We start from the raw sequence: 20,604 nt of genomic DNA on the forward strand, positions 1-20,604 counted from the left end.
ATGCACCAAATGTTTAAGCATGTGGTTCCTCTCGTACTGAGTGGGATTACTATTCCAACAACACATCAGTGGGATAACACTAACCTGTCGCACAACACAGATTTTCTAATTGCATTGAAATGTCCTTTTTATATTCAATAATGATCAATATGACAAATAGCTCGGATATAAAAATAATGTAAACTGCATTCACATAATTGCAATTCAGGGCACATTCCATGATGGAATCATAAATGAACTGATATCCAAATTTGAATACAAAAGAAGCACTTTATTAATCAGCTTTATTATTTCAGAATGGAATGATACGAAAGAAATTAAGTTCAAAGTCTGTCTCCTTTGGAGATGAAAAAAAAAAAAAAAAAAAAAAAACTCAAGGCAAAATTATTAAAAGCAGACATTTTTAAAAACTCAAATTGAGTTGGAAAAGTGCTCAGTCCTGGGCTCAGCGTTCGTTGCAGAGCCAAGGGAGAGAAGGCCCGGCTCAGACGGCTCCAAGTCTCAATGAAGACCAATTTTAAAATCAGCTTCACTCTTTCCTGCCAAATCGTCATAAAAAAAAATACAAACGTCAACCATTACAGCAGAAATTAAAAGAGAAACGTCAGCAGCAGCAGCATCCTTAACCTCCGATCGACCAATCAGGCAAAAAAACATCTGGCGTGAATGGTAGAAGGTACTGTAGGTTGGAGCACAAAGCAGGAGGGGTGTCGGGCAAAGCAGTCGGCACTCACAGTCCATTAAGATCAGTCGTGTGTGGAGTGGTTGGAACAAGACATTGTGCTATAGTTTCACAGTGCCTGTAGGCAGGCTGCTATTACACAGTCTGTAGTAGCGGAGGTCATTCACCAACCTCTGCACGCTCTGAGTGAACGAAGGCAAGTCCTTGAAAGAGAAACAAAGGGGGAGAAACATAAGGACAGCCATGTTGGTTACAAAAGTATATTTTCAGCTGTGTGTGAAGGGGGGCATTAATATGTAACTAGTGGTCAGGTCACAGGGCACACGTCACAGTGATACAAAACATACAGTCAAACGGTAGATAGTGAAATAAAATGCATTGTGGTGAACTGTAGTTTCTTTCCGAGATGATGAGCCTTGAGCTGAATTAATACGTTACTTAAAACCCTTTTTCTGAGAATTGCACTTTAGTAAAATTATCTCAAATGGTAAAAACAAAGCTTTCTCTAATCAGTGCATTCAGTCAATATTTAACTACAATTCAGTTCTCCGATATTGTCAGGCAGAAACCTGTTCAACTTTTTATGTTTTTTATTTTTTCTAAATTAATGTTACTTCATCACACTACTGTGCCATACTAAAGTAGCAAAAATGTTGAGGTTATTATATAAAAAAATATTAAACGAAAGTTAAATGTGGGTCTCTGGGTTTCATGAATATTGAACCAATGAAAATAATTAACAAGAGTTTGTGACTGTATAACTACATTGGATCCATTTCAACAGTTTGGGAGAAATGAGTTTCCCACCCGACCGCTACGATATGCTATACAATTGGCCTGGTGAGGTCTACCTCACTCTCACAGAAACTATAATTGGCATATTTCACATAATAGGATAGAGCTCGGCACAGCACGGCATCTCGCCCTCAGGCCAGTAAAGTAAGTTCACGTCTTACCCGCTCGAGTTTGAAATTGCGCGCGAGGACGCTTCGCTGGTTGGCATCCACACCCTGGCACCCATTGAGGAACTCTGGCATGAAGGCCGCGTAGAAGGCGTCGAAGTCCACGGCGGCCATGTTGTAGACAGCCAGGGTGATCTCCTCTTGGAGAAGGTCGTGGCTCTTGTGCAGCAGCACCTGCAGCAACACGTTGATGAAGTGGAACAGCATGGAGGTCCGGAACAGCTTCTGCAAGAACAACAATAGATGCCATTCAGAATGTTGTTACTTCTAGGGCTGTCACGATCATGACATTTGATTTGACGATTAATGGACATACAAGTAAATGTGATGTTTTCGGAACATATGAAGAAACGGGTCAGGTATGACAAAAATAACTTAAATATACAAAGAAATGACTGACAATAATGAAAATAAATAATGTACTATGGCGAAACTAGGCCATATTTAATAGCTGATCTACAAGCTCACAACCGCGACATGCTGTGAGCTTATAGATTGGCTATTTATTGAAAATGAAAATGTTTCAACAATTATGCACAATAATTGAGACTGGGAACTAGAGTTCTCAACGGGCCTGAAAATTAAGGCCCGGCCCTAACTGATCAGGCCCGAAGCCCGGCCCGACTAATTAGCATACATTTTGTATGGAACAGGGTTTGTCCGTATGCTAACTGTCTTTGGCAAGAGAAGTAGAGACAGCATCGCACAACAAAGTATATTTAAACAACGATCAAATAAAATACCGTAAATGAGAAAATAATCATTCCGTTTGACAGATCAACTGTTTTCCTGCGCTGCGTGAAGCCGAAAGTCTCTCGCTCTCCCACTAAGCCAGGCATCAACACATAACATTTGGGTACCTACACAGGCAAGAGGTTAGACCAACATAAAGAAACAAAATCCCGACTCACCCTGTGGTACAATTTGTGCTTGCTGTTGAGTGACTCCAGGTAGCAGAGGTTCTGTTTGAAGATGTGTATGTCTGGCTGCAGGAATGACTGGCCGAAAGCCTGCCAAGACGAAAAATGCGAGCACACGTCGTCAGGGAACTGGAACACTTGGTTCTATCCATTATCTTCTTGCAAATTATTCTATCGATTACCTTTTCAATTAATCTAATACAAAAAAAAAAAAAAATATATATATATATATATATATATGTGTGTGTGTGTGTACACGCAGTATATGAAAATGGATTTGTTTAAATACATCTTTTTTCAAACAATCGATTAAACTCAAATAGTTGCACCCCCACCCCATTATTGGGTTACAATATGTTGGAACCCACCTGTGGGCAACTTAACATTAATTCATTTAACAGATTTGTTTTTATTGTAACATGTTTAATTTCTGTTTGAATACAATGCAATATGCATCAAAGCCACTAGAGGGTGCCCACAGTCTAATTTCTAGCTCAGTCCTCTCACTGATACAATAGCTTGTAACCGGAGAGACAGACAGACTCTCTCCCTGGGGTACTGAGCAAAACAGAACAAGAAGACACGCTTCTTTGCCATCTTCACATGCTTCTAAAGTGAGGTTGTGGTTGCGTAACAACTATTTTTATTTTTATGTAACGCGTTAGTGCTGCCAGAATTGGCCAAAAATGACGTTCAAATATTCCTTTTTGATTCGAACGGCTTGAATGTCGAATTTATATAATTTTAATATAAAATATTGCAGCCTAATATGCAGTAAAACTTTCTATTTTCTTTTTCTATATGCGCCAGTCCTGAATCGGCTGCGGTTGGTGCTGAGAAATGCGCTCTCTTGTGAGATCAATTGAATCATTCATAATTATCTTAATAGCCTAATTTTTGTATAATGGTTTAGATACAATTTGAGAGACGCATTGCTCCAACGATGCGCACATTGTGCGGTGCGCTGATGTGATAGAAGTTCTTACCTCGACATGAAAGGGGAAATAATCAAAGCAATAGCAATGCATTTGTTTAAATCAAATTAAGGTAGGCTACAAGATAAATGTGTCACAGTCACAAGAGACAAGAATCCATGCATTGGTTTTACATCGCGTTGTCGGTCATCGAGTCTCACTGTAAACTGTCTGCCTTAAGTGCTTCATGACCAGATAAATCACCGTTTCAGCTTGATCTGTTAACATTGTGTGATTAAACATGCATGTTTTATATGGAGCAAGTTAAAGTCAAAACTGCCTAGCGGAGCGAGGCAGCTGATTTATTCTTCATTGTATGCCGGTGTCTGCGTGTCGCGTGGCAAATATAACTAATCTACAAGCTCAGTCACAACGCATTGCATCAACGTCAAATTTTAACTTTGAACTCGTCTCTCTTTTACCCACGGCAACGTTGTATGATTAAAAAGCTTAGGGGAGACTTCTCCTGCTGCAGCTGGGTGCCCCTCTCTGCCTTTGACTGAGGGTTCTGTGATCTCACGAGACAAGCCGCCGATTAACGTTACGTGGCCCAGAGTCTCACGAGAACTCGTACATCATTTTTATTATTTTTTAAAATTCAAACCTTAATTTTATATATTCAGTTATTCATTTATTTTTTTGATTCGAAAATTCATTTGAATATGGAATATTCATTGGCAGCACTAGAACGTGTTACCATTGCTCGAAAAGGTTATTCAATTACAGTAACATGTTACTTCAACACTGGTTTAGTGCTTACATGATGTAAAAGTGATTTCATTCACGTGCTGTGGTACAACCAAAGTAGGGAATGCATACACACACAGTGTGGTACACCAACCAACCTGCATGGCAGCTGTGAACTGGGCCTCATTTTCCATGGTGTCTTCAACAGCCCCTTTCTGGACACTCGCCAACACAGACGTCTTGAAGAAGTACCTCCAGTTCTGGTGGAGCACTTGGTACAGTAGTTCAAACATCTCCGCCTTGACATCTGGAGAGGACCGCTGTCATAGATGAGGAGGAAAATACCATCATATTTTTGTTGCGTTGTTTTGGCTTTTTTCTTAGATATCAAAAGGGACAGAAAACTGGACAGACAGGGGGAAATACATGCTACAGTATGCAGGTCTTTCCAAGTTTCCTTTCTTTGCCATCGCTGTGTGTTGTTGCAGATTAAACAAATATATTTTCCATTTGACACAATGAAAATAATTATTCTCTTTCCATTCTGTGTGGACATTGCAAGTATTTTGTCTCTTCCCGAAACGAATTGTCACATTCAATACGGTTCTCATCTTGTCTTATTAGCTGACTGTGGCTGAAAAGTAGTAGTAACCTGGTACTAAACAGGTAACACATCTGGACCCTTGATACGGCATGCCACGACGACCATTCTAATTTCTCACGCTTAACTGTACAGTGCAGAATGCAGAGGAAGTATGCTGAGGAAACGACCTATAGGTATAGGTTGCTTCCTCATCAGGTCGATAGGGAAGCGAGAACTACCCCACTCATCACAGGATACGTTATGAGATGCAAGGAAACTGGAACACTGGGAGAATACTGAAACACCATACAGAAAGGACCCAGTTGGGTTAACCCAGGACCTTCATTCAGTCTACTAGGAAACAGTGCTAACCACTGAGCCATCAATGGATGTGTCAACTTGAAGGTGAGATGAACGCCAACTGACCTCTGCCACAATGGGGTAGACCTGTTCCATGCAGAGAGCGAGGATGCTGGGAAGGAAGGGTTTGAAGGCCTGCCCGGGCTCCTGCACCACCACCTGCAGGATCTTCATGAACTTCTGCACAACTCTACATCCTGCACTGCCTTCTTGCAAGATACTGGCAGCAAGTTGCTCCCTTTGAAAATAAACAGAAACAAACCAGAAGAGTCACACTTGAATTGATGTACATCATTGGCCCTTTCATTCAGCATTAAGTTTGTCTCAGACAGGAGGCGATGACAGCTTACTCACCTGGTGAACATGCTAAGGAAGGTGTGGATGATCTGTCCAGTGAAAGGAACACCCATCTGAACTCGCAAGGCTTGAAACAGCGTCAGGAAAAAACTCAACATTTCATCGGTCACATCTAAGGAAGAGAAGGGGACCATTCACCATGAACGTCATCGTAAACCGAGATATTTTCATGTGGCACGTAGAACATTGGAAAAACACAACATTTCATGTCGAGTGCCCAGCAGTGAGCGAGGCGTGGCTGAGACATTCGTCTGTTCTGACCTGGCTGCTGAATGAATACTGAGAAAAGGCTGAGGGACACTTGGACAGACTCCTGAAGACTCTGGTAACAAATCTGGCGTGATTTAGTTGACTCCCCCGAGATGCTGTCAACTATATCTCTGAGCACAGGAAGGGTCTGCTGCAGCACCGATTTCACTGTAAGAAAATTAAGAACACAAGGTGACAAATGATGACTGCTGATCTGATATTAGTGTTTGTGTGTGCGTGTCATTCCTTGTTTTCCTTTCTCTTCCTACCATACATACAGAATAATAGCATTCAGGCAAAAATATATCCAAACAACAGATGAAACAGGAAAACAATGACAGCTTGCGAGACAAGTGAAGGAAGCGTTTATGACACATGATCATTGCAACAATTCCCAGGGGGAAACCGCAATAGAGAAGAGTGAAGAATACTGACTGCCATCTAGGTCAGAGCCTCGTTGGGGGAGGTTGGCTGTACCGCGCAGACTGCAGTAGTCCCGGGTGAGCGCCGACAGTAAACTGCCATGGTTGGAGGAGCGCGTGAGCCACTGCTGTTCGCTCTCTGGTAGGTTGGGCCACGGCAGCAGCAGCATGTTGGATAGAGCCCTACACACCAACATGTGAGCCTGGAAATCACAGACAACAGTGTCAACCACTGGCAGTCAAATAAAGGTAGAGACCATGAGATAAAATGCATTTCACTAGCTCTAGATGCAACCTGCCTTCTAAATCAGTAGTTCTCAAACTTAAAAATTATTATTCAACACTTCCAAGACTTCAATTGCTTTAATAGCCAATGCTAAACGCTAAAATGACACATGTTTTCTCAGTTTTAATGCGTTAAAACATACAAGTAAACAATTTAGGAGTGCAATGTTGGTAATAGAAAACACACAGCATGAAATAAAACAGCAATGAGGGGACACGGACCTCTTGTGGGAGTCTGCGAGTCTGGCTCTCTGTGATGAGGTTGAAGATGTTCTGGACTGCTGGCAGAGTCATGAGGAAAACAGGCCGCACGGTGGAGGTCATGGAAACCAGGAGATGGCACGCAGACAGCAGCAACTTTTCAGGTACCTGACGAATTGATTGATTGAAAATTGTATTAACAGTTTGCAGAATGGGTACAGTTCAAGGAAAGTACAGGTCAATACAAAATCTGCTAAGAGAATAAAAGCAGAAAAAGCACTAAGACTTGTTTACATAAGGGTCCTCCATTTTCAGTTCATCAAAACATTTAAAGACATACAAGAACATTGTAATGCCAATGCAATGTGTAGTAATGTGTATTGCCAATGCAATGTGTAGTATTCAAGTATTCAAATCGATCAATCAAAAACCTTCTACATTTTTAAATACAATGAAATGTTTTGATGATTAACTATACATCAACCATAAAAATTAAACGATGTTTGCTCTTTTGTTGGTTCCAAATATTTCCACCTTAGCCAACATACCCACTGATGCACCCAGAGACTTTGGATGTACGCAGAATAAACGAATCAATGTCCACAGTTTGAATGTAGTTTTGATTTGCATTTACTTCCATTAAAGTGCAGTGATAGTACATTACAAACAGCTCCTTCTGGCATTGTCTCTTCTGTGTTGTCTGTCTGGTAAAAACCATTTGTCCACCAGGTACATGCCGCTCCCCAATCACCCAGGCCTACATTATGCTCTCCATAATAGGCCTGGGGAGGCATGCCCTTGGTGTCCGTGATTCAATTACATAATAACCCAATAATGCCAAACCAATACCCAATAATGCCAAATAATAACTAACAATTGTGATAATAATAAATACATACAAAACAGTGAGGATGGCTTCTACAATGTTCATTGTTTGACTTTTACTTACCGATAGTTAAAATAAATTTAAGTGGTAAAGATTGAATCACTGAGCTCCTGCTTTTTTCTACATGATTTTTTTCTACCAAGAATGGAGGATGTGAGTTTACATATCTTATTTTGAAAGATCTAATCACTGCCAGGGTGGTCTTTATTTATGCATAATGGCCCGCAGCCAAAACGAATCATGTGCAAGGAAAGGGATAAAGGGCCAATTTATACGTTTGTCACACAAGCCTTTTGCTACACAGAAATAACATTCTCTATTCAGCTGAAAATAAGCAATTCTTGTCAACTGACACTTGTTATGCCTGAGGAAGGTCTCTACAACCGAAACCTCTCTCTTGTACCGTGCAAGTTGGCAGTGTGCAGGTTTATTATTTTGTTGTTGATGTCTCCTGCTGCCCTCTGCCTAAGCACCTGCATTTATATCTTTTAAGTTTTAATCTAAGTGTGCAAAAGTAGTTGTTTTCTTTATATAAAACTGACACTTATTGAAAACAAAGTGTCAATTCAGACTGGAGTAAGTTACCTTGGCAGTGATAAGTGGACTGCTAGCATCTATGGCAGATGTGATGAGATGGTTGAATCTCTGGTTCTGGCTCTGGTTTTGTCTGTGGACCTCCCCATAGAACTGTGCAAGCCAGTGGGAATAGGCCTGCAGGGCAGAAAGTGCCTGTGCATGGCTGTAACACGAACCCCACACACACACACACACACACACACACACACACACACACACAAGACATTTGTACATTGACACTGCTAAAATCATTCTGAGAATATACAAATAGCACCAAATGGATCCATAACTGTCATAACTGTCACAACTTCTGTGAAATTGCAATGCTTATAGCATAGCTTTCCTGTAGCCAGAGAATACTCACACATCAATTAGGTCTGGCTTGAGCACAGAAGGCACAGCAGTCTCCAGGTCATACAGGCTGATCTGGGAGCCATAGCATGTGACTTCAACCAACCTACGTTGAGGAAAAACAAACAAATTTACTTTTGTTCCAAATAAAGAAAGTAAGGTCTCATGGCAAGAGAGAGAAGAACAGCAAATAATTCAATATATTCATTCTTTTGGGTTCAACGTCCAATTTTGAACCTGAAACCTACGGTAAATGGTAATCCTATCCTGGCAAATTTCCTGGTTAATTTCCTCCTCACATTAGAATGATGGGATTACGGTTACAGACTGTCAAAGTGGCCTTTAAATGTACAGTGGTTATGTTTCAGCCTAAAACTACTATTACAATAACAGCATGTTATGTAATGTTACTAACATGACTTATTTACGAATTACATTACTTCGTCATGAGCTGCGAGATGTAGAACATTTTTGGAAGATCTTGAAAGTGTTAATATCATTTAGAATGATTGTTTTTTAAAACAGTTTGAGAACTGCTGATTGCTGAAGGCATTTGTAGAATTGGCCTCAGGTCTTAATGGGTTAAGACAACAGGAGCACTGACCTCTCCACCACTGCAAGCGCATCGTTGAAGCGCGCAGCAAAGACGTCGCCAGTGAAATACTCCGACAAGCGGCCGACAGCCTGTAGCAACGAGCTCAGATCTCTCAGAGAACAGTGTAGCCGACGACAATCATTCTCTGCAGTGATGTTAAGCCTCCGTGCTGAAAGGAGTGACAGACAGGCATCTCAGATCTTCACAAGTTACACTCGACTATACACTGAAATAAAAAGATGCGCTCGGGAGAATCATCACATACTTGTGCCACTGGTAACGATATATTGCTGCAAACCCAGGTAAACGTCTAAGTTTTCCTGGAGGACTGGATACTAGAGAGAAAGAGCGAAAAGATGAGTCAGAAGGAGGTAACTGTTGACTTGTGGAGGGGACAATTTAAACTGAACATTAAATTAAAATATAAAAAGGATTACGATGATAGCGGGACTTGTATTATATATACTAGTCCTTACCCGTTCTGAATATATGAACAGCAAATATAAATATATATATATATATATATATATATATATATAATATTAGTGGTCCATGACATGAAAATGATGTTTGACAGTCAGCAATATTGTTGCTTATTCTAGATGTATTTTCGGATTTTCTGACTTTATCTGGCCTGTTAACATTTTCATAGACCTGGTTGCTGTCACAACAATCAAAAAAATAACTATGTCTTACCAATATAGAAAATGCATGGGATGGGAGCAGCTCCATCACCTTGGCAACCACCTCCAGACTCTGACGCAGATACCTTTGCCACTCGGTCTGTTTCTATGGTTACCAAATGAAGAGATGACAATTTCAGTCTTGTTTGAGAGAATATAGTATTGTCTTTTGCAAAATGTTTAGCATGTTAAGGCCTCATTCATACCTAAGACACACGCAAGACAGACTCACTTATGTCCTGTGTCTTCTGTGTGTCATGGCCACACAGAAGGATGGGGGGGGGGGGGGTGGGTGGTCAGCCATGCAACAAGGTTGTGTCATTAAAGCATGTGACAGTTGTGACTCCCATTGGAAATGCATTGAGGTGGCCATGACACACAGAGGAGTGTGAATGAGGCCTAATACATCCACAGGTTTATCGACACCGGGTTCAGGGACCGCCAGCGGGGCCCATTTGGAATCTCTCAGAGTTAAAGGAACACATTACAGTGTAGAACCCCAACAACCCCAAGATAAGAAATTGTATCAAATGGGGTGCCGTGGCCTAATGCATATGAAACTGGGGGTCCTTGAAATTAAAAGGTTGATCACTGAACTCAACTAGATACTGACGTCCAATCTACAATGTAAAATCATCAGTGCTCATTTAGCCTGTACAACGCTTGTCCCGAGACCAGATATTGAGAACCATTTATCCTAGCTCCTAGGCTATACAATGTGCGAATAGAGCCGGAATAGAGTAAAATAAATGTAATGCCTCAACTCCTACAATTTGCAAGTACTTGTCAGGATGGGAGGTCACCAGTTCAAATATTTGATTATTATTTTGTTATTATCTGCTGTACAGAGGCATCAAGGTGAGATCCAGAATAGATACTGTGACAAGTGTCAACCACACAATCAAACACATTGGTTTGACACCTGCTGGACAGAGAACTGCGTGGTACGTCGTCCCTCTGCTCACTGCCCTCCACTATCCCATCTAAATAAAGCAACTCTTACATCATCATCCAGGGTCTCGTCGTCCAGCTCCTCCAAGTGTGCCTGGTTGTATCTGAACTGGATCCGGTTCAGAACTTCCCTCAGCAGCAGCACTAAGGCATCTTTGTATCTGCCGGACATACAAAAAACACAAACTCCTTCATTTGACATTGTTCAATAGAACATTGAAATAAGTCCTAAGTCATAAGAAAATATGTGAAAAATAAATGTTGGTACTAAGTTGACCTACTGGCAATGTGCACAAGAAATTTGGCACCTGATCTGTCGAGCAGTTTGCAAGATTAGCTCCGGACAAACACACAGACCAAACTGACCTTATTTTAGCGTACAAGAGCCTTGCCATAAAAAGTCACTACAGGGACTGAAACAGAAAGGATCAACAGCTACTGAATCTTACCTATTTAAAACACTTTCTCTTTCAGCCAGTCTGCTTTTGATCTTGGTTGTTAAGAAATCCAAGAAAACGCTCCATATATCCAGACAGGCAAAGTAGCCTTCATGGTTAGGCTGAAAAACAATGTAGAAGAAATGTTTAAATGATTGTCACCATATGCTCTGCGACAATGAATGACTGAATTAAAGTGAATTTGCGCTGAACTGCAATACTTCTTACTTGGTTGAAGGTATACTTGAAGAGTAGGGACAGAAATTCTACAATTGGAAACTGAGGACTAGATTCAATCCGTCTTAGGTGAACACCGACAAACAGCCGCAGAAAGTCTGTGAACTTCTCCAAGTAACTGCAAGTTGATGGTGAGAATGAGAAACATCAGATATTCTTGCTACCAAAGCTGCACATTCAAGTAGTCTGGACAATGGACATTGATTACATTGTTTAATTAGGTATTATAAAATATCACAGTCTGAATATAATAAGAAACTATGGACTCAGTATTCAATAGAGCTCCACCTTTCGTCAAGTTCCTGTAATCGGCTCTTGACCGTGTGAGCGTTATTCTCTCGCGTCAACCTCTGCAGCAGAAAGAAGGTCTGCTGGAACATGCGCAGCAGGTACTCTTCAAAATCCAATGGCACACAGTTCTTTGACACCAGTTCATTGACACAGGTCATGGCTAGTACACCCAGACGAGCCCGGTCCACCTTATTCCCATCGCCGCTCAGCTGTAACGTTCGCCCTCCACCGTTTGATGTCGGTGCCAACGTCCCGACACCCTGCTGCCCGTTGGAGGAGGAAGAGATGAAGGAGCCCGTTTTTTCCTTTGTCCGAAGGTCGCAACCGAAACGGGCAAAGTGAAAGATGGAGGCCAGCAGGGTGGGGGTTATGCTTGTCGACAGTGGGATCCAGCTGAACAAGTGGGCCAGGCACTCCAAGACAAGACAACATAGCTGCTGACTGTCACTGTCCAATGCCGCCACAGGCTGCAGCTTGGAGAACTGGCTACCTTGTAATAGACTGCCCACCAATTCTGCCGATAGAGGAAAGACAAAGCCACAGTCTGAGTTCATGAAGAAATACAAACCACTTCTTATGGTGCAGTTTGTATACTTTAGTTATTTTAAGGAAGTTGCAAACATTGTTCAGTCCAAAACATGCCTCTACTTTAAAACCTTTGCATTGTCAAGACACTGTGGCAAATATCACTCACCATTTTCCCCTGAGGTGGGTGAGGGGGGTGGTGTGGAAGCTATGATATTGTGCTTGTCCCAATAAGTCTCTAGGATACCTGCATTAAAAGAAAGTTGCATTGCATAACGAGATATTATTATTATGAGAGGAAGCTGGGTCAAAGATCAGCGGCTAAAGTTGTGCCTCTTCTTATAGCCTATCGAGAGAAATATATTTGAACATTTGGAAACCTCAGGGGTTCAGAAATAACATGGAACATTCTTATCAGCACAATATAAATAGTGGTGGTAACTCATGCTGGTAGAATTGTTAATAAAACAGCAAACTGGTTCACCTTTACATCACTTTTAATGAAAATACAGTTCACTTTGTGAAGGATTTCAATTAAATGTGCTGCACCATGTTCTAACTTAAGGAAAAAAATTTAAATAAATCCTAGTTGGTAGGGATATATGGCACTGGCAGTATTAATTTTGACAGCTAATTTAGATGTTGTCTTTTGAATAATCATTTGAAATGTTTTAGTTTTAGTCTAGATTTAGTTGACTAAATATCATAAGTCAACAAAATTTACAGTTGATTTAGTAAACTATAATTTATTTTGGCTGGCTGTGATGGCATCGTCGTAATGCCTGGTTTGTAGATCAGCTACGATCTACAAGCTCACACCGAGCACACCCAAGCATAAAATAACTTGTCTTAGTCCTACTGGATCTCTTCTCCACTACTTCCTTTCTGCCAATTTAGTCTAGTTTTTATTTGTTGACAAAAGTGTCTGTTTATGTTCATAGTTATTTGTTAGTTGTCACCATAGCTTAGTTTTTGTTTCATTCTTAAATTGAATCAGTGAAAAAAGGTAGTCAATGAACAATTTATCATCATACTTTTAGTATGATACGAAATTAGCACTGCTATATGGATAGGTGTAAGATTCTCACCCGTCAGAAGTCCAAGCACTGTGGGCACCTGCTCTAGCAGCAGCTTACGCAACTCTTCTTTCCTCGCAACACTTAAGTCTTCCCGGGGGCATGCTAGCTCCTCTGACGTCGTTTTTAACAATACCAATCCTAAAGAAGCCAGGGCTGGGGACTGGATCAACTGTAGATAAATGAAGATTTAAAATATAAAAATAAAAATAGTAAGATGATTTGTGGAAACAATCTTTTCTAGTGTTCAGTATAACAGGACAATGCAGTTTAGAATCCCTTTAAATAACATTGGCAAAAAACATCATTAACAACCTATATAAAAAAAGAGAAATGGACATATTCTGTATTGTTGGGGACAAAGTGAGTAGACAATGTAGAGATTCTAAGATTGAGCAAAATATTTGGGGCGATCAGATATATATTTTTTCAACTTCCTATTATTCGTGTTAAGTGTTGCCTTAATAGGATTTCTGTGTACTGACAAATGTCTTTTGAGGGGGCGCTTTCCCCTTCGAAGTCTGGCTTTCAGAAATTATGTCATACTAGTCCGGTGCCTGGCTGTAGTGCACCGAGTCGGTAGTAGAGCACCGAGTCGGTATGGAAATTGGAGATCCATGCTACACCCGGCTATGCAATACCTGTTGTACCCGTGTCAGAGTACCCGTTTCACTGTCTGTCTGTGTCCATTTTTATGCCCAGATATGGATATTTCTGTATCTGTCTCCATGTGTCCCTTTATTCCTATATATGGAGTTCTGTGTCAGGCATGCCCAATATGAAGTCAGTGGGGCGAATGGTTCTCAAGTTACATGGATTACAGACAGAGACTTGATGCATTTATAGTTGGATAGATGGCAGCCAATTCTATGGACTTTTATGCCCCCAAAAACAGCACATGGGGTGGGATGGTAGGGGCATGACCAGAAGCAGAACTTGAGCTGAGCTCACCTGAAGCTGATTTGTAAAGAAATCGTGGTAAAACATTGGCCAATCCTGGCGACCAATGTCCACGATGACTTTGCACAGTTTATTGCGGATGAAAAAGGGCATGGCTTTATGCTGGGCTAGTAATAGTTTGGGTAGACAGCTACGGATCTCCATCTTGTCTTGTGAAGCCACTCCCAACCACATCTTGTTCACCATGCTCTGAAAGTTACAAAGAACATGCAGTTTCCAGAGCTGAATGAAACAGTTCTGTCATTCTGTTGAAGAACAAACAACATACAATATACATTCTGTTGAAGGACAAACATACAATATACAAACAGATCCAGCTTGTAATTCCTAATTAAAGCAACCACAGTTTACTCTGTATCGTTTCAGGTGTGGTGAGTCGACTAGGATACCTTCAATATGACAGAAAATGTGAAATATCATCCTGTCATACAATTATTAAGGTTTGATAATGTAACCTCCAATACAAAGCAAAAACATATCTTACACATTACAGTAACACAATGCCACAAAACTCATAGGTGATTTTATGTTCATTTTATGTCTCTCTGCACAAAGTACAACTTCTTTTTTAACTGTGCCTCGTTTACTTGGATATTGCATTCATTTTGGTTTTTATCCCTTATTGTTACTCACGTCGTATAATCTTGTGTAGTCACTTTTAGATTAGTGCCTTTTCGACGTTTCATATTAAACATACTTGTTATTATTCTATGAATTTCTATGCTCATAAACTACAAAGCTACCCCTCCTTCCACAATCAGCATGTCTCACCTCAAACACTGTAAGGCTGTACATCATGACATACTCATTCCGAGTGTTGGAGAGGAAGAATAAGCAGTGGCGCCATGCTCCAGTCTGCTGAGCAAAATTATTCAGCAGCTCTTCTGCAGAAAAAAAGGAAGTGGGTGTGATGGTTGACAGTCACAACCTGACACAAAGTGTATGTGTATAACAAGTAACAACCACCTAAGATATCGTCTCTGTTGGGTGGAAACCTCATATGTCCAAAACTGTTACTTTTCAGGATTCAAATAAAAACAGCAAAAAGTCAGATTGCTGTAGTATGAACAAGTAGGGCATTCATTTCCGAAGTTAAAATATGGAGATAAAAGGTTTCTGCCTGACAGCAACGATCTCATTGGTGCACTGAATGGAATACCACCCATATTAAATGACCAAGTTACAGTATAAAAAATCAAGGGTTAGCTAGAACAAGCTAAATAGTAGGGTTGTTGCAACCCATTTCATCAGACTATCGATTTACCGGTAGTCTATTACGGTAGATTTAAAAAAAAATAAACTACTGTAATAATCAATTTGGGGAAAATAATTTGGGCATGTCATTATAGGTAAAAACTTTCAAGAAACTTAAATTTCAAAATGACTGAAAATAACAGTAGATGGACTATTTTTGCTACTGTTGGGAATGTGGGCCAAATGCATCACATGTCTGCAAAGGACTTAAGCAACGACTGTTTTCAGGACGGCTACGCTAGGCGGAAGTACGGCGGCTGTGACGCAATCGCCGTAGCTGTCAAAATCGTTAAGCAAACAGCCGTCAGCAACGGCGACATTGGTTCCCATGGTGACGTGTCTATGCAGCATGTGTCAAACATAAACACTTTTTTTAAAAACACCCCGTCCCGCGTCAGCTACCTTGCCGATATTGCTTAATTCTTACATGCGCTGGACATCAGCAGTGGAAAGAGGAAGGTGCTGGAGCAATCAAAAATTATGTCACCACTCACCACCATGATGGAATTAAAAACATACATTTGAAATGAAATCTGGTGTGCGCCCTTCTCCTGTTTGTTGACAGGAATGCCAAAAGTGTTGCAAGTATTGATGGTTCAAAGAATTTTGACGGAGAGAGCAGGGTGAGAATTGCACAGAAGAACAGCGCGAGACGCGACATTTCAATAATAACAGCAACGTGTGGTGTGGGTGAACCATATCCTTTCCTTCTTCTACTCACTCGCAGACTCACCTATCTCTCTCTTTCGCTCATTGGTCGTGCAGCTATGGAAGAACTCTGTCATTAGGGTCTCAAGTGCACTTAATGAAGTTTCCTCTGATGCCTGGCGAACAAAGAGGTGTTGTTAAGTATGGATAGGCAAAACAAAACACTCCGTCTGCAAAGTCAATTTAAAAATAAATATGAATACTATATTATATTATTACATCATTTCAACTACAGTTCATGTATTCAATAAATACACTGAACAGACCTGAGGCCGGTTTGTTCTGTTGTCAAGCTGAAGCATGTAATATACAGTAAGGGATAATGTATGGCTGAGTGGTCATTGTTTATAGATACATCACGACAGGCTGATTAACCACCAACGTGTAGCGGAGGTGGTTAATCAGCCTGAAGGTGATTATCTATAAACAATGACCACTAAGCCATACATTATCCCGCTGATTACACGGCTACTTTAATGCATAAATTAATAAATTGACACAAAGCACAACAAAACGAGGTATTTCCTGTGTCGTGCTAGCCGGCGTCTGACCAGCTACAGCAGTGCAGCACAGTCGGAAAACAAGGAAGTAAGTTGATCAAATAACATCCATTTTCGGGTACTGCGTCGGTCTGTTATAGAGCGGAGCGGTCAATATCAAGAAATAACAGACCGCTGAATTTGGCGATTGACCAATCAGAATCAAGCATTCAACCAAGCCGTGTAATAAACTCTTTTACTCACCGCCAAGCAAACACAATTATTAGACATGTGTCCATGCATGCACAATAGATGTTCAGTTTTGTTGACCAATCAGAAACCCTCTCATTATTTATATATATATATATATATATATATATATATATATATATATATATATATATATATATATATGCAACAGTGTCTCTTGCTGAAAATAGATGATCTACAAGCTCACAATGTGTCATGATGCGTGCAGATTTGCTATTTTTGGCAAGTTAATGCCATCGTGCGGTATACTCAAGGGGAAAAGGTTTCTCCAGTAACACAGACACTGCAGATTCGGCAGTAAATGGCATAAATGCATGTAAAGTACAATTGGAAAATGTAATTGCAAAACTATCAATCCGTATTTCACACGAGTGTTTATTATACGGTCGAAGACAAACTGTACAGTTCAGTATAAAATCAAGACCAACTGTTGCATTTCTAACACACACACACACACACACACACACACACACACACACGTACACACACTTCATTAACATCGAACACAGTTCTGAAATGTGTTGGTAGATTATGTATGATGTTTCAAACAATGCTTCTTGCCAATAACATTATTTTCCTTGGGTGTCAAATTTGTGGGATGAGCGGCACAGCTGAATAAGCAAAATATGCAGTGTGGCATTGGCAGTAAACAGTATAAAAGTTATTGCTTTAGTTATAGCATTGTTCCAACGGAGACACAATCCACCAAACATGCATTTCTGAACTTTGTTTGATGTTATATTACACACACAAAGTCACACGTACACAGCTTGATTAAATATTACATGAAAGTAATGTTGTCATTTTATCAATATCAAGGCACTGCCTCAAGCCACAAAATAGGGTCCCCTGGGTTATGGAATAACCCTTGAGCAAGACACTGACAGTTGCTGATGAGCAGACCAAATCATCACTGACTCTGGAAACTTCAAGTAGCTATCAATCAACCAAGAGATTTTAGAGCACTTCATGTGCTTTATCTGCTGACAAGCTTTTTGGCTCATTTCATTTTGCATCAGGACTTGGTTCCCTGCATGGTGTGTGCATGCGAGTGTGAATGGGTTAATGTAATGCACATTGTATGGCGCTTTGGATGAAGGCGGCGACACTATATAAATGTAGCCTGGAATCCAGACTGATTCACTCTGTTCGGCAGATTTAACTTTTCTCACAAAAAACTCACGGGAACTGAGGGAATCATTCTGGATTCCAGGCTAATATAAATGCTACCATTTTCAGTGGATATTGCTTAATTCAATATTTCAATGTGGAAACCAACCAGACAATAAAATAAATGTGGAATCCAATATTGAGTACTATTTATCCACATTTCTTCTCTGCTCATTATTGCACTCATTTTCTGAGCTCCTAGCATACATAGAATAATTATCTGAATATCTGACCATTTTATAGTTTTTGTTTTACAATTCATAAATATATTCTAATAATTGTAAAGCATGAAGTAGAAAAGTATTATGAGCTGTAAAAACTAAGGTACACAGATTGATCCAAAGACTAGCATGAGGCTACATCAGATGTTATGAAGAGCTGTGTATCTGCATGCATATTTGGGTGGCTCCCAGACTCAGCAGACATTACACTAGCCTAATATTTTCACCAGATAGTGGCAGGTTTGGAACATTATTTTGCCTGCCCCCATTACAAGCAAGTAGAACTCCATTTATCATATTAAAAGAAGCACATGACAATAAATCAATAATTACAGATAATCCAGACAGTGTAGTTCGATAATAGGTGATATGGGAAACAATAGTTCAGATTAGGACTGTCAACAATTAAAAGGTCAACAATAAAATGACACAAACAAGTTACTTGTGCAACCAAATCCTACATTACTGGTTTATTAAGTAAAAACAAGGCTTCGTCAAACAGACTAGCAGAATGACATTTTTTAGCACCAATCTCAATGGCAAGCAGGTCTAAATTCCTGAAATGAGCCACAACTTGCAGAGACTTACATTACCCAAGACAAATATTCGCTCTTGCAAGATGGGCGTCTGTAACGTGAAATGGCTTGAGCGATCTGCTACATCCTGGAAAAAATGTCCCTCATAAACAGCTATACCCCTTCTGATGTTCACATGGTTACAGTACATACATAATTATGCCATTAAAATGACATGAATTGAATTGCGATGAAACGTAATGTATACAGATTACTGTTCTGATAACATACAATGCAGTAGAAGTAGATCGTGTAGATTATTCACATGGAACTCTTGGTCCAAGGTACATTCCAGGACCCGTGGCAGAATCACAGCAGCACACATGGGTAAACAAAAATAATAAAACCATTAAACTTACCATGTTTAGCTCAGACGTCGCTATGTCGCCAATTCTTCTGGAAATGTGAGCAGCACCAGGCGGTTAGCAACCTAGCTAGCAGCACCAATGGCTAGCTACGGTGTTGCTGGCTAACGTACCAGAGATTCATGCTATCTAGAGCGTTACCACAGATTACAACATTAAGCTAACATTACGTTTCATTAGCGACCCGTCAGCGTCAATCATTAAAATAACTTAACGCCAGTTGTCTGGAAATGGCAGTGTGGCATCGCCGCAATGGCGAGGCACGTACCCTTGCTACCCCGTTATTATTATTATTGGAAATGTTAAGACGAGCAATAAGCAGCTTCAGCTTCGGGGAGTGAATAATAATGTGCAGCAGGCAGCAGCTGAAGCTGCGGTGCACCGACGACCGAACTGCTACTTAACGTGACCGTAACGTCACTGTTACCGTTAGCACGGCAGGACACGGACGGGTTAGCTTAGGTCGATGGACGTTAGCCGACTGTCAGAGGCAACGACGTTAGTTAGTTAGCCCCTCCGCTGCTCTTCCTGTCGTTCACATCAACATCAGCAGCCGATGCGATGATAATGCCACTGTGAACAGAACTACCGTGGTGTGTGTCACACTTTAACTTATAGAACTATATATATATTAAGTATAGAACTATGTTAATTATACGCGCTTGTTGTTATTACTGTTTTCTCACTGCTCCAGGGCGGCTGCAGTGGTGATGTAGTCACTGTTGCTCGTTGCAAGATAGACAGTGTTTTGTTTAGGCAGCAAAAATATTAGGGCACTGTCTAGTGAGCTAATCTAGTGAGCTAATTTAAGGCTTCCGGTGGACGATCTCTTCAAAATAAGAGTACCTCTAGAGTATTGAAAAAAAGTTTAATTTGCACATTAAAACTACAAATTAAGCATTTAAATGATGCTATAAGACACACATTATGTTTCTGTGTAAAAACAAGTAATTAAATAATAATAATAATAATAATAAAGTTATCTAAATGGATAAATGCTATTCACTGGAGTGCATGGACTTCATAAAGTGGACACTGGACAAAAGACGGCTCCGCGAGGCAACTATCTGGACATACCCACGCGTCCGGGGAGATGTCCTCTACCACACCCCACTCTCCGCTAAGCGGGAGAGGTGTAAAATTCACAGCAGCAGAGCTTCTACTGGGGTCAATGCAAAAAAATGTACCGTTTCCGGACCCAGAATGGACACTGGACAAAGAGGCCTCCGCGAGGCAACTATCTGGACATACCCACGCGTCCGGGGAGATGTCCTCTACCACCCTACAGTCTCCGCTAAGCGGGAGAGGTGTA

General features: G+C 40.6%; 1 protein-coding gene across 1 annotated transcript; it reads right to left on the reverse strand.

Annotated features, from left to right (window-relative positions):
• Positions 1-256: 256 nt before the first annotated feature.
• On the reverse strand, positions 257-20,037 carry xpo6 (exportin 6). The gene is made up of 24 exons (XM_080775266.1): positions 19,287-20,037; positions 16,238-16,328; positions 15,022-15,134; positions 14,242-14,439; positions 13,303-13,462; positions 12,384-12,461; positions 11,687-12,203; positions 11,390-11,516; positions 11,174-11,283; positions 10,777-10,885; positions 9,787-9,879; positions 9,356-9,425; positions 9,100-9,259; positions 8,509-8,601; positions 8,154-8,307; positions 6,704-6,850; positions 6,210-6,399; positions 5,787-5,942; positions 5,523-5,637; positions 5,235-5,406; positions 4,384-4,545; positions 2,556-2,654; positions 1,639-1,869; positions 257-885 (listed from the first exon to the last, which is right to left on the reverse strand). Exons 1-24 carry the CDS (start codon positions 19,287-19,289, stop codon positions 784-786), a joined length of 3,450 nt encoding a protein of 1,149 aa, XP_080631392.1. The 5' UTR covers positions 19,290-20,037; the 3' UTR covers positions 257-783.
• Positions 20,038-20,604: the final 567 nt, after the last annotated feature.

Source organism: Protomyctophum bolini (assembly GCF_963924005.1).
Source record: "Protomyctophum bolini genome assembly, chromosome: 11".
Lineage (NCBI taxonomy): Eukaryota > Metazoa > Chordata > Actinopteri > Myctophiformes > Myctophidae > Protomyctophum > Protomyctophum bolini.

What these genes read in the sequence shown, in the direction of transcription:
- xpo6 (XM_080775266.1), bottom strand. An exon ending in ACAGCCTTACAGTGTTTGAG is followed by an intron (nt 14,440 to 15,021) that starts GTGAGACATGCT and finishes TGTAACTTTCAG; the next exon opens with AGCATGGTGAACAAGATGTG. An exon ending in GTCCACTTATCACTGCCAAG is followed by an intron (nt 6,851 to 8,153) that starts GTAACTTACTCC and finishes TCAATTCGTCAG; the next exon opens with GTACCTGAAAAGTTGCTGCT.